The sequence below is a fragment of the Aedes aegypti genome, unplaced genomic scaffold, assembly GCF_002204515.2.
Source record: "Aedes aegypti strain LVP_AGWG unplaced genomic scaffold, AaegL5.0 Primary Assembly AGWG_AaegL5_hic_scaff_750_PBJ_arrow, whole genome shotgun sequence".
Classification (NCBI taxonomy): Eukaryota; Metazoa; Arthropoda; class Insecta; order Diptera; family Culicidae; genus Aedes; species Aedes aegypti.
In genome coordinates, this window is record NW_018736438.1 from 83,039 (window position 1) to 98,367 (window position 15,329).

General features: G+C 39.2%; 1 protein-coding gene across 1 annotated transcript in view; it reads right to left on the reverse strand.

Moving 5' to 3' along the window:
* LOC110681355 (ADAMTS-like protein 1) overlaps window positions 1–14,608 on the reverse strand; it is a gene marked incomplete at its 5' end in the record, with an annotated part of 39,638 nt that extends 25,030 nt beyond the window's left edge. Inside the window, 3 exons of the mRNA XM_021857104.1 lie at window positions 8,354–8,552; window positions 13,503–13,632; window positions 14,464–14,608. Of these exons, the coding sequence (XP_021712796.1) occupies window positions 8,354–8,552; window positions 13,503–13,632; window positions 14,464–14,608 (474 nt within the window). The remainder of the gene's footprint in view (window positions 1–8,353; window positions 8,553–13,502; window positions 13,633–14,463) is intronic.
* Window positions 14,609–15,329: the final 721 nt, after the last annotated feature.

Sequence of the window (15,329 nt, forward strand, 5' to 3'; positions counted from 1 at the left end):
ATCCATGTGCATTATTTTTGACAGAATATTCAGCGTAGAATCATGTAAACCGAGCATTCTTGTTTGCAATCTCACTTTCAAGATGCAAGAAAGCATGCAATATTGGCGAATGTTGGATGTAAGACCATCAAATGTGTCAGTTTCACTCAAGATTGCAAGCATTTTCTAATGTAATGAGACAGTTTACACTAATTATCGTTGAATGTTTAGTTGCAAGTCCTTTTATATGATTATCATAAAAAATTACGTGCCATGTGAATTTGAGATTTTTTTGCTGTGTAGTTATAGAAGAACACGAATTCGATCTCAAATCGCATAGCGAAAAGCATGTCGAAACGGGATTATCAATCGATATCTCTTTAGAATTATTATTTATGCTAATTCTTGTAGACTTATAATGGTTTCGGCGCTTGCTTTAGCTCAAAAATCTTTGTAGGTGGCTTTTCTACAAATTCTGTACTACAATGCATCAATCCAGTCTCAACTGCAAGTTTGGTTATGGGTTTATATGCACAGCAAAAAAATCCTAAATTTACATGGCACGTGAACTTCTATAATAATCATGTTAAACGAGTTATAACTGAATGTTCAACGATCAATAATGTAACTGTCTCATTGCATTCAAAAATGCTTGCAATCTGTAGTGAAACTGAAACATTTCATGATCTTTCATCCAAGATTCGCCAATATTGCATGCTTTCTTGCATCTTGAAAGTGAAATTGAAAACAAGATCGCTCAGTTTACATAAGGCCTGCCCAACCTTTTTGGCTCTTTTTTGACATAAATGGCTGGTGCGTTCGTAAGAATAGACCAATATGAACAAAATTAGTCTGAAATGAAAGCTATGTAATATATCTGTCTAATCCATGCTGAAAATTTAAAATTTATATCAATCTCTTCGCTAGCGATGCAAGCAAAGGTTAAAATCAGTCCGGCCCGCGGGCCGGATCATTTTTGTACTTAATTGCACCGGTAGCTAAGAGGTTGATATAAATTTTAAATTTCCAGCATGGTTTAGACAGATATACTACCAAGCTTTCATTTGAGACTAATTTTGTTCATATCGGTCTACTTTTGCGAACGCACCAACCATTTATGTCGAGAAAGAGTCAGGTTGGGCAGGCCTGGTTTACATGATTCCACGCTGAATATTCTGCCAAAAATAATGCACATGGATGGATCGACGGCTTTGTCATTCCATGCGCATTATTTATGATTGAATTTTCAGCGGGGAAATCATGTAAACCGAGCCGTTTTTGCAAGCAACATTCGTTGAGAGAAGACTTTTCGCGTTCAATATTAAGGAATTTGGTAACAATGTTGGATATAATAAATTTGTTTATAGGTTTTACCGTTGAATAATACATAAGAGATGGCTTTGCATGATTGAAACTAAAATAATGTTACGTGTAAATCTAAAGATTTTTTTTGGTGTGTAGAACAGGTAATGAGTCAAACAGATAAGCCAAGTCATCCCTGATTTTTTTACTGCTGAGTTGCGTGTCTGACAACTAACGCATGAAAAATTTTTAATCGTGAGTTATAAATAAAATAGAATTTTTCTCACAACACTGTATGATTGTACATAAAGTTCAGAGTGTATTTAAAGAAAACATTTTTCTTACGAAAAATAAGACCGTTCTACTCTGAAAAATGTTTTTTGTTGTTGGGTTGTGTACCAAGTTGAACCAGGAGAGAACAAGTGGTTTTGAGCCGAACAAAAAGCGGATGAGAAGGGCTAGGACAAGTAGGACAACAGATCTGTGAAAGATTATCGTACTCATGAATCTATAAGAACACAGGATTCATGTAAAGATTCCCCTTAAGTTTTTTGAGGTTAGATAATTTTTACGTTCCTTGGAATGTTTCCAAAGTTTCTCAAGAGAAAATTTCGTGACCTTTCTAAGTACATTGAAATTGCCACATGGGAGAGAATTGCTTGTGAATTGAGGACTTTTGTGGACTATCTGAGAACAAAATGAATGATAATTATCATTGTCAATTATTCATTGGAAATAAATGGGGGAAAATAGTTTCTCGTGATAATAATCAGAGATCTGATTGCTTATTTACGAGGCTTCATATTCTGTGAGTCTGCAAAACGTACTCAAAACTAGATCGCATGCATTTAAATGGCGAATCATGTTCGTTTCTATAACTGTTCGCAATAAACTTTGAAGTAGGAAAACTTTTCTACCTAGCCACCAATATTAATCATTGCGCTTGAGTAAAGAGGAGTATGAGATTCCTGTTAGAAAAAACAACACCAAAACTTTTCTTGTATTGCTGTAGATGGCCTAAAATCGGATAAAGTAGAACAATTCCCTTTTGCGTGAGGATGCAAGGAAACTTGTTGTATTTTCTATTTGGCAGTCATTTATGAGGTCTTTCTGCACATAGTAAACCCCACAGGATTCTTGTCCTGTTGGTGAATCCCATTTAAATAATTTGTTCGAAAAAAAAAAACATTATTTTTTATAATTTACTTAAAAATTGAAGTTTTGTAAATTTGATTTTAATTTGTTCTGGTTAATCTGTTTAAAGTTTTTATATTTATTTACAAAAATTGTATTACTCTTACTGTTAATGAAAAATTAAGTACTCAGCTCTTTTTCTTTCGAGTCGTATTGCTACTGTAATACTAACTTGATGGTTGTACCTGTATCGCTCAAAATAGCAACAATTTTACTTTTCGATGCAGTCAAAGTTGGAAAAACATAACCAAACAAAGTAAGAGTCACGTCGCTGGTCAGTCCTTTTGCGCTTTTGACGACTAATGCTAATGATTTCTGCGGAAAAGTTAAATGGATGATTTCTGCGGAAAAGTCAATTGGAATCATTTTGCATATCATTTTTTCATATCAACCTTGACATTAGCGGACTATTGTTTTCCTGGAAACTTTGATTATACCACTAAGGTCGAACTTTTGCCCCACCTTACTCTAGAGTAAGGTGGGGGCAAAAGTTCGACCTTTTTTTTCCTGTTCGATGCGCCACTGCGACCAGTATTTAGATCTATTGTGGCATTACCCGTATCCTTAGTGTATAGTGCATGTCGCATTACTCCATTTCCATTGATAGGTAATGAAGCATCGATTTCTGTACAGTTCTTGTTTTGATTCCTCAGATATGGATACAAATCGACTATGGTGAAAAGATCCCGCTATTTACACCCTTCATAGAAATTTACATCTCAGCGAAGGCGCGCCCCTTAGCAAACATAATCGATTAAATTTCTGGGAAACCAAATCGGTACTACTGATATTTGACCATGCAACGGAACTCTAGTCCCATCCTTGTTTCGCTTTTAGTTTAGTCCCAGAAAATACTAGAAAAAAGGGGCTTTATGCTAGCAGCAAAACCGAATCAAGCTAGAAAATTTGTTTAGTAATCAGAATTCACGTGAGTCCTTGAATTACCAGTACTTACAGTCCTTGTTGAGTTAATGCTCATGGTTGTTATCCTGGCTTCAAGTGTAGTCTCGGGACTGACCAACTCCGAGTCTTTAACCATCTGCTAGGTAAAATAGATTATTTTCAGAAAACTGTTGCCAGTAACAAGGACTTTGTACCGCGAATCCTTGAATTACCAGAACATATTCGCTAGCCCAAAAACAAGATGAGACTAGGGTTCAAATTGGTAGATCTTACTTCGTAATGCACCACGAAAAGGTGATCTACCCGCGTTACGGGTAAAGTTCGACCCTAGTGGTATAATCAAAGTTTCCAGGAAAACAATAGCAGTTGAAACAAAACAAATACCATACATTGCATCTTCAACGTATTGGCTATAATTTTGCTGAACAAACTTGTGTTAAAATATTTACCCATTTTTAGTTATAACAGTTTCAAAATTAATTGTCTTATTCGAACTTTTGCCCCACCGGTGGGGCAAGAGTTCGAATCTAGTGTGGGGCAAAAGTTCGCTGGCTAAAACACAAAATATCGATCCTTTTATGATAGACATACTTTACACCAGCCGTAAACTTAAGTTTGACGAAAAATACACACTAAATTTTCATCAAAAAATTGCCCAAACCGGGTTAATTGTAATATACTCAAAAAAAGCAGTTTTTCACAAAACTGTGTGGAAATGAAAAATTTTGGTGACGATTTTCACACGATCAGACAAATTTAACTGAATTTGAAGATAATATGTGGATTTTAGGCAATTTGCAAATTTTTGCGTGAGTTTATACATGGGTTGAACTTTTGCCCCGCTGATTCGAACTTTTGCCCCACTAGGGGTCAAACATTGTTTTCAAGCATTTATGCAAAAACTAATACACCTCAAAGCAACCTTATGATAGGCCTAGAAACGCCCTTACATAAAATATTGAAAAAGATTTTATCTTCAATTGGTTCCATGCAACGAAAGTTTGACAAAAAATTACAACATTCACGTCGAAAAACAACAAATAGCCATAACTTTTCCAAATCTCAATCGATTTTTATGATATTTGCACGGTGCTCCAATTACCGTTATTATCAAATAAAATATACCATTCAAACGGCAGTCAGCAGTTGATTCCTGACGTTGTTCTGCACCTCTGGGCCGATTTTTGAAAAAAATCCTTAGACAGAATTTTGAATTACGCCCTTTTGAAGTTTATATGATAGAAATCACACGAAATTAGTTTTAACAAAGAGATTATAATAAAATTTTGTAGTTTTAATTTTTTATATGGTTTTAGATATTGAAAAATATTTTCATAAAAAAAAATTCTAGACCGACATTTGAAAAGGGCCAATGCTATGTTTAGTTATTTCTTATCAACCAATACACGAACAATTATATCTAACAATCTAACGCCTGATAGTGATTTTAGGAAATTGTCCAAAGCATTCAAATTTGTATGAAAAATTCTTGGACAGGAATGCAGATACGCCCTTTTGAAATGTATGGAAAGAATATGGAATATGGGATATGGTGGATTCTGCTCCATCTGTAATCAACGGTTAGCTAGATGCATACATAATCATTACACTTTTGCGGTTGTTCTTATTTCATTCAATTTAGCAAGTTGCATAGAAATAATGATTCAAATTGTATTCAAATGCAACGCAGAATTTTCCAATTTGAGACCCCCTTTCTTGCCCCACGTTACAGCTTTTGTATGGAAAATGTATGAACCGTAACACTACCGAACCTCCTCGTTACGTAATATTTGAACGATTCCAAATTTACACGTACCTACACATGTTGTCTATACTGACATTGTAGAAGGACCAAAGTATAATTGAAATATACACATTTCAATATAGCTGAATAATGACTGTATAAAAGTTGACCGAAACACTCGAACATCACTTATCTTTATCTATATTATATATTCATACATACATACTTCTATTCTAATCTGTTCTATTCTATTCAATTAAACTCTACTTAAATTTATTCTACTCTGATCAACCCTACTTGTTCTTATACATATTTTTACAAATGGACACTGTAAAAATTCACAACTGCGTGCAAAAGATTGGAACGGTACTCTTTCGACATTTGTACGGCTTTTTAGCGCTCCCAGCTCTTTAAAAAAAATTGCTATGCACAGATTCTGACTCCTAATGCGTGCTTCTCATATGATCCATAAAAATGAAGATTTGAATTATTATTTCACAGTAAGTCCAAATAAGGGTTTCAACTTATATATGATAGTATTTATGTATTTTAAGGAACTTAAGCATTTTGTATTCAATGCTTTTCATTTGAGCTGGATCCTCGTTTTAAAGGTAATTTGAACAAGTTTGTCGAGAGCTGGGAAGAGCAGAGTCTGACAAAATCTTCGAAATATCATACCACCATGTTTAATGTAAAAGACTTCTGCAATGCAACTGGTCGAGGACTAGGCTGACATAATGAGCTGGCGTCGGAGTCTGTGCATAGCGCTGTTTCACAGACCTGTCAGCGCTATAAAGTCGAATAAACATCGAAAGTGTATCGTTCAATTATTTTGCGCACAGTTGTTGATTACAACATTGGCATTTGTAAAAATATGTATAAGAACAAGTAGGGTGGATCAGAATAGAATAAATTTAAGTAGAGTAGAATTGAATAGAATAGAACAGATTAGAATAGAAAAGAATTATATAGAATTGAATAGAATATTGAATATAGAATTATGTAGATACAGATATGTTATGTTCGAATGATGCGATCAACTTTGATATTCAGCTATACTGCCCATAAAAGCACAACTGTCCCATATGGATTTCCGAACCAACACCTTTTTTCGTCGCAACATTCATGTTTTTATATGTACTTTACTATGCATATAAAAATTAACACACTTTGTTCGGAAAAAAATGCGGAAAAATATGAAGCTGGTGCAGTCCCATATTGAAAAATAAAGGCATAACAGTCTCTATATGAAATTTCAACCCGAATAACAATTGCAAAACGTGAGTTGTGTTCAAGATTATATTTTTTGCTGATGCCTAGAAGCAAAATGAGTTATCTGTTCGGTGGTGCTAAATAAATATGGCATGCAGAAATGTACTAGAAAATTATGAACATTTGTATGAGAATACAAAACTCAAACTTCGAGCGCAATTTTCTCAATGCCTACTATTTCCATATGGGACAGTTATGCCTTCATGGGCAGTATATTGATGTGTATATATTTATATTATTATACTTTGTCCCTTTTATAATGTCAATCTAGACAATATGTGTACGTGTAAATTTTGTGCGACTTGCTAAATTGAATGAAATAAGAATGAACCGCAGAGGTATAATGATAATGTATGCACCTAACTGTTGATTATAGATGAAACGGAATTCACCATGCAATATTCTTCCATACACTTCAAAAGGGCGTATCTGCATATCCTGTCCAAGAATTATTCATTCATATTTGAATGCTTTGGACAATTTCCTAAAATCACTATCAGGCGTTAGATTGTTAGATATAATTGTTCGTGTATTGGTTGATAAGTAATAACTAAACATAGCATTGGCCCTTTTCAAATGTCGGTCTAGAAATTTTTTTATGAAAATATTTTTCCATATCCAAAATCAGATAAAAAATCAAAACTACATTTTTTTATATAATCTCTTTGTTTAAACAAGTAAAAATGGCATATTTTAAGTGATTTCTATCATATAAACTTCAAAAGGGCGTAACTCAAAATTCTGTCTAAGGATTTTTTTCAAAATCGGCCCAGAGGTGCAGAACAACGTAAGGAATCAATTGCTGACTGCCGTTTGAATGGTATATTTTATTTGATAATAACGGTAATTGGAGCACCGTGATTTGGATTGAAAGTCTCTTATTTGAATAGTATTTGAACCACCATGACATTTATAAGATTTGTTTTGAATTGAGCTGGAAATCTTATAAAGAAACTCTTACCCCACTCGAACTTTTGCCCCACTTTACTCTACTGTTATTTTCTTGTTTTAGTTGGAATTTATCCTCGTCCTTCTTCGAACGAATTTCGCGCAACAATCTAAAGGAAAATTCGTTGAAAATAAATCAACCACTGTTGTTCGGCCGCTATCATACTACACGCAAGATATCAAGTAGGAAGGCGTCGCTATTTTTGCTGACCTTTCAGTTTGATTTTTGCTATCTTTCTCAGAAATTGGGATCGGATAGATATGTAGTATAAACGCCTCCAACCGATTGACAAGGGTTGTTCGATGGACTGTCGCAAAACACTTGTAATAAAATTTGATACGGTCGAAGTTTGTATCGACTAACAGCTTAAACTATATTAAAAACAAAGATGCTTACATTTCTATTGCTTTCTTAGGTATTTTTCGTTAACGAGATTCATTTTGATATTTATTAGTATAATGATTTAGCTACAGTATGTAAATTTCCACCCCTCCAGTCAATTCGCAAGCGCAATTAGCCATACTTGCTTTGGTGCAGCAAGACGTTTAAATATTTGAGAATTTTGGTTTAAGATAAATTTGAAATGTCTGTATTTTATAATGCATGCTTTGAGAGGAATATGATTGATAAGTGTGAAAAAAACATTTATAGAGTTCAATTATCACGAAATTTAAGTATTTATTATATAAGCAATATGAGATTTCAGTAGAGTGAGATACGTGTGAGGAGAATTATTTTTTGAATATCGGAAACCGATATTCAACGTAGTGAAGTTCTTCGAACGAAAAAATATGCATTCGAAGTTTATTCGATAAAGGCCAAACTGATCAATACTATCCCGCAGAACAATAATAATCTGTTTCACGGTACTTTATTCAGATTCATTGAACCCAACTATCAATATTGCAATTTCAGACCTTCACTTTTCAATGCATATCGCATTCCAAATACCCTCGAGGCTCACACTGCAAATCTCACCATAAAATGTAAAAGTACGCTCCACTACTTACCCCACTCCACTCGCCGGTCACCCATTTGGGGCACTCCTGGACGTTGCACGTTTCCTGACTTTTCGGTCGAACGCCTCGGCAGGCCTCATCCGGAACTTTGTTTTTAGCACCGTTGCTCTCCTCGGCGCAGACGACCACTCGCTCTCGAATGCCACCCCCGCAGGATTTGGAACAAGGTCGCCACTCATCGGTCACCCATCTGGAATGAGACACGTACGGTGCAAATAAACCAAATTAATATTCAGTTTGCGTGAATGGATTCGTCCGATTTTGCCGTTTTAGAGCTGGGTAGCGATCCATGCAAAACTGATATCTGAGATAGAAAATTACAATTTTTGAAATAGAAGTTTGCTTGAAATACTTCAATAGCCTATTCAATACAGTTACTAAAATGGTAGGTCGTACTTTAAACTGCGCATATATTAATAGGCAAAACTGGTTCACGCACTTTGACCATTTGCCTGCTGACATTGAAACTGTAATTTTCGTAATACCTTTATCTGCTGAGTGAAATCCACGTATAGAATGCATTTAAGGTTAAACTATCTTGAATCCTTAAATTTCTATTTGAATGTAGTGGTACACAAAACATATTCTCTTGTTTGTTGGTAATTGTGAAATTACAATTAATAACACGCTGTTGCCAGTCATCTTTGCATGAGTGCCAAGAATAGGATCCGGCTCCCTATGGATGTTGAACAAAAATTATCCAATCTATAAATCTTAACTAGGTCCAACATATCTTAAAAAGAAACATTATATGGAGTGAAGCCATATGACTTAGTCAAACCTTAGAAACTTTTTTGATGAAAAATACAAAAAACATATAAATTGATGGAATTAAACATATTTAACACCATTATCGAACGATTTTCCTGGAAAAATAACTTACTCACTTACCTTACTAGAAGATAAAGGATATTCCCAGGACTAGTAGTTGTTCACTAATTCACCTTTTTGGGCTTATAGGGCTATTGTACGACTAATATAGGGCATGTCAGCTCCATAACATTATATAAGCACTTCTTCTTCTTATTTGGCTTTACATCAATTATCTTGATAAAGCCTCGCCAGCAATAATTCGCCAATTCATTCGGTTCATGGCTGCTTCTCTCCATCCTCGACTGTGACCCACGCTCTCCAGGTCCTGGTACACCTGGTCAATCCACCTAGCTCGCTGCGCCCCACGCCTTCTTGTTCCGACCGGATTCGTAGCAAACACCATCTTTACAGGGTTGTTGTCCGGCATTCTTGCAACATGCCCTGCCCAGCGTTTCCTTCCAGCTTTAGCTACCTTCACGATACAGGGCTCGCCGTAGAGTTGAGCGAGCTCGTGGTTCATCCTTCGCCGCCACACGCCGTTCTCCTGTACGCCGCCGAAGATCGTCCTTAGCACTCGGCGTTCGAAAACCCCAAGAGCTTGCAAGTCCTCCTCGAGCATAGTCCACGCCTCATGCCCATAGAGGACCACTGGTCTTATGAGCGTTTCGTACATCGTACATTTGGTGCGGAGGTGAATCTTTCTTGACCGCAGTTTCTTCTGGATCCCATAGTAGGCACGACTTCCGCTGATAATGCGCCTTCGTATTTCCCGACTAACATTGTTGTCAGCCGTCAACAAGGATCCGATGTAGACGAACTCGTCCACCACTTCGAAGGTATCTCCGTCTATCGTAACACTGCTTCCTAGGCGGGTCCTGTCGCGCTCAGTTCCGCCGACCAGCATGTACTTTGTTTTAGACGCATTCACCATTAGCCCAACTCTTGTTGCTTCGCGTTTTAGGCGGGTGAAAAATCTGCCACCGTTTCAAATTTTCTTCCAATAATATCCATGTCGTCCGCGAAGCAAACAAATTGTCCGGATCTCGTGAAAATCGTGCCTCGACTGTTAAGTCCGGCTCTCCGCAAAACACCTTCAAGCGCAATATTGAACAACAGGCACGAAAGTCCATCGCCCTGTCGTAGCCCCCGCCGAGACTCGAACGAACTGGAGTGTCCGCCAGAGATCTTCACGCAGTTTTGCACACCGTCCATCGTTGCTCTGATCAATCTTGTGAGCTTCCCGGGAAAGCTGTTCTTGTCCATGATTTTCCATAGCTCTACGCGGTCGATACTATCGTATGCCGCCTTGAAATCGATGAACAAATGGTGCGTAGGGGCCTAGTACTCATGGCATTTCTGGAGGATTTGCCGCACGGAAAAGATCTGGTCCGTTGTCGAGCGGCCGTCGATGAAACCTGCTTGATAACTTCTCACGAACTCGTTTGCTATAGGTGATAGACGACGGAAGAGAATCTGGGATAGCATTTTGTAGGCGGCGTTTAGGATGGTGATTGCACGATAATTTTCACACTCCAGTTTGTCGCCCTTTTTGTAGATAGGGCATATAACGCCTTGCTTCCACTTCTCCGGAAGTTGTTCCGTTTCCCAGATTCTGACTATCAGCAGATGCAGCCAAGCGGCCAACCTGTCCGGGCCCATCTTGATGAGTTCGGCTCCGATAACATCCTTGCCAGCGGATTTGTTGTTCTTGAGCTGTTGAATGGTATCCTTAACTTCCCCCATCGTGGGAGCTGGTTGGTTTCCGCTGTCCGCTGTGCTGACGTAGCCATCGTCTTCGTTGTCCTGACCTTCTGTGCCTGTGTTCTCTGCGCCATTCAGGTGTCCATCGTAGTGCTGCTTCCACCTTTCGATCACCTGGCGTCTGTCCGTCAAGATGCTCCCATCTTTATCCCGGCACATCTCAGCTCGCGGCACGAAGCCTTTGCGGGATGTGTTGAGCTTCTGATAGAACTTCCGCATTTCTTGAGAACGGTACAGCAACTCCATCTCTTGGCAATCCACCTCTTCCAGGCGGCGCTTTTTGTCTCGGAATAGGCGGGTTTGCTGCTTCCGCTTCAGTTTGTATCGTTTCACGTTTTACCGCGTACCATGCTGCAGAATTGCAGCCCGCGCTGCATTCTTCTCCTCCAAAACCTCCTGGCACTCCTCGTCGAACCAATCGTTTCTTGAGCTCCGTTCCACATATCCGACAATGCTTTCGGCAGCGTCGTTAATGGCTGCTTTGACTGTCCTCCAGCAGTCCTCAAGAGGGGCTCTATCGAGCTCGCCCTCATCCGGCAACGCTGCCTCAAGATGCTGCGCGTGCGCATTGGCGACATCCGGTTGTTTCAGCCGCTCGAGATTGTACCGGGGCGGGCGTCGGTACCGTACATCATTGATGACGGATAGTTTTGGGCGCAGTTTCACCATCACCAGGTAGTGGTCGGAGTCAATGTTAGCTCCACGATAGGTTCTGACGTCGGTTATGTCGGAGAAGTGCCGTCCATCGATCAAAACGTGGTCGATTTGCGATTCTGTCTGCTGAGGTGATCTCCAGGTGTACCGATACGGGAGGCTGTGCTGGAAATAGGTGCTACGAATGACCATATTCTTGGAGGCGGCAAAATCTATCAGTCGTAGGCCGTTCTCGTTCGTCAGCCGGTGGGCGCTGAACTTTCCAATCGTCGGTCTGAACTCCTCCTCCTGGCCAACATGAGCGATCAAATCTCCTATGATGATCTTGACGTCGTGGCTTGGGCAGCGGTCGTACTCACGTTCGAGCTGCGCGTAAAATGCGTCCTTGTTATCATCAGTGCTTCCGGAGTGTGGGCTATGCACTTTGATTTTGCTGAAGTTGAAGAATCGGCCTTTGATTCTTAACTTGCACATTCGTTCATTGATCGGCCACCACCCGATCACGCGCCTTTGCATATCACCCATCACTATGAAAGCTGTTCCCAGCTCGCGTGTGTTGCCGCAGCTCTGGTAGATGGTATGATTACCTTTAAACGTTCACACCAATGCTCATGTCCAGCACACCTCCTGCAGCGCTACGATGTCGAAACCGCGGGTTTTCAGTACATCGGAGAGTATGCGTGTACTTCCAATAAAGTTGAGATATTTGTAGTTCCACGTACCGAGTTTCCAATCGCTAGTCCTTTTTCGTCGCTGTGGTCTTTGCCGATTGTTCCGGTCCGTATTCTCTCGTTGACGTTCCTGTGCTGATGTGTTTTTACGGTTGGCTTGCAGGGCCTGTCACCAACCCCTAGATTTCCGGAGGACCATTCCCCCTAAATGTTCGGAGGGCTATAGTGCGCAGTTTAGCTTAGAGTCCTTCTCTGGCATTCGGACGATGATCAGCCGTCCCTGACATGGGGAACAGACGCTGTTGTGAGCCGCTCCTAACATGGAGTACAGAAGCTCCAGGTTTGCAAAAGGAAAAGAAAATCCCCCCTTCCCTGTCAGCATACGACCAATGTTCCCACCGGGAGTTGGTTACCCAATCTTCCCCAAGGTTACTCGTACCCCTGCCAGTACCGCGAGGAGGTAGGGATTGGAGTTGCTGGGTAAGAGGCTAAGGACCGCACAAAGGGGTCTATTTTATTCCTGCAAGTACACGAGGTACCAATGGTACGCCATGCCCAGCCATTTACCGCGCCAGGGCACACAGGGCGAATTAAAGTGCTATTTGGTTACTTCGATTGTACATGAAGTCATGGGTGACGTTGTGTTTTTGGTAGAACGCTATTTTTACAGTTGTGGTCTCGCTAAAATAAAACAATCCAACGAATTTGAAAAAAAAAATCGTTTACCTCCGAGATTTTTAGTGGTGAAAAAGGTTTCTGCTCAGTTCCAATATTTTCACACATAAAATGGATATCACGCTTTCATTTGACGTTTTTTTCAATGCATGTAGGGCTACCTATAAATATTTTACAAACATGTTCTTTTATGTTTGTCAAAACTGGTGCTTCTACCCAGATTGAAATTCGATTGAGAGGGCATTCTGAAGCTTAACAAAACATCAACAAAATCAGGCGTTGATTTTAATGAGTGAATGAAATCAATTGTTGTTCAACAAAAATAAAAGAATTTCCATGATTATCTGTAAATTTCTAAATATGAACCTCATTTTGATTAAAAATTGCACGTGTTACGGAAATTATGAGAACAGATTTGAAATCAGCGGGCAAAAATCAATTGAATCCATTGCAAATGGTCAAAATACGTGGAATAAGTATTGATCTAGTATCATTGGTCAAAGCTAATTTTCTTTTCAAGATTCAACATGGATCGTGTTACATACAAAGCTCAATTGGCATCTTACTTTGGTGGACAAAGATGGGTGTTACACTGGACGACCGTGGGTTCGGGTCGTGACGACGCATTGCACAGAGATTCCTCAACATCTACTCCCGTCACCCGGTTCCTACACGTGGGCATTGCCATTTTATAGCCTGAAATCAGAATAGAGAAAAGCGGAAAAACTTTGGATGATTTCATTGATGGAACGCACTACGAACGGGAATTCATCAGCTTAGTAGCGAAATTGGAGCTTTGCTTCAATAATCAAATCCCAATTGAAGTGTGTTTGCCCCGAAAAGCGAGAAGCAAAGTCCGATTTTAGAGCACGGTCAGGCATGCAGAAAAGAAAGAATTCTCGCAACAGCAAAGCAATCACATTCCGGGCTTTTGAGTGCGCTTTGAAAGGCTATCCTAGAAGAGGGAATCTTATCCTTTTGATTTCCGTAAGGTTCAATTGAGGTTCGAGCATTTCTCAAAACAGAAAGAGAAATAGGAGAGCGTCCATTTATCGTAATTGACAAACGAAACAAACAATCATTCTCATTTGTCTAGATTTGTTGACGATTCAAGAGAAAACTGCATTCCCAGAATTGAAAAATGCTCGAACGGCACTTGAGCTTTAAAGCTTTTGCCGTATTACACAGTGCAACACTTTCGAGGCCATCGAATGTAAACAAAATTCTATCTTCAGATCTTGAAAGTACGGACCCATAATAGCAAAAAGGACAAAAATGGCGTAACTTCATATTTCGAACTAATCTTCAAAAACCCAAAAAGAGTTTTGCTACTGTGGGTGTATTCTTTCAGGAACTACATTCAGAATTTTGTTTACATTTTGTGTGTTGCACTGTGCTGTGCTTGAGAGGCATCGCCGGCACCAGAACAAAGCCATATTTGAAGAGGACTTTCTCTTGCATCCCTGCTGGTCTCCGTACGCGAAAGGAATACCTCCAGCCTGACACAAAGTAACGAAATTCACTTACCGCCTCCACAGGTGACTGAACAGAGAGACATCGGGGCTATCTCCCATTGGTACAGTGGCTGGGTGCAGGAGGTTCCGTCTCCGCCGCACACCCCACAAACGTCTATTTTCTTCGTGGAACCGATTTTAAGGTCACATCCGACGCGCTGGAAGGAAGAAAAAACGGATGAAGATAATAAATATAAATATGTTTAGGTTATTGTGTGGATAGATGCTCTATGAGAAGTGGTGTTTTGTGTCATGATAAATATGTAACGTCGTAACCAGATTTGGAAAACGATTTTGAATTATGACTACATTTCACGGAACATTTGGACGCCTTACGTAGAATTGAATCAAATTTGACTTCGTGACACCATCTAAAGGGTAAGTCAATAACACTGAGGGTCATTTACAACTACAAAAACGTTATTTATCTATTTCAGGGTTACTAATTCCAATACTATTTTCAAAAAATATCATAGCGCGTCTGCTATTTCAGATATTGGCTGTTAAAAATGCATCATTTGACGATTTCAGTCAGCTGGAATGTAAGTTTACCAGATTGTATTGCGATTTGTTTATTAATGTTTTATTAACCAGTATTATCTATTATGAAAGTTAAAATTGTGGCGTGTTGGAATATTTTTGAGAGAGGCATCCGATTCAGCAATCCCAAATTTACTAGAGACACCTTAAGGTGAAAGTTCCTTGAGCACGTAAACATAATGTTGCCACCCACTCGAGCCACCCGCTGAAGCACCCTCTCGAGCCACACAACAAGGCGGAGCACAATGTTATGCACCTCGGCCAAAAATAAATCATCATGTTCCATGCATACCTCAACCCACAGAATTTTGTAGGCAGTATTACTAGCACACGTTTCAT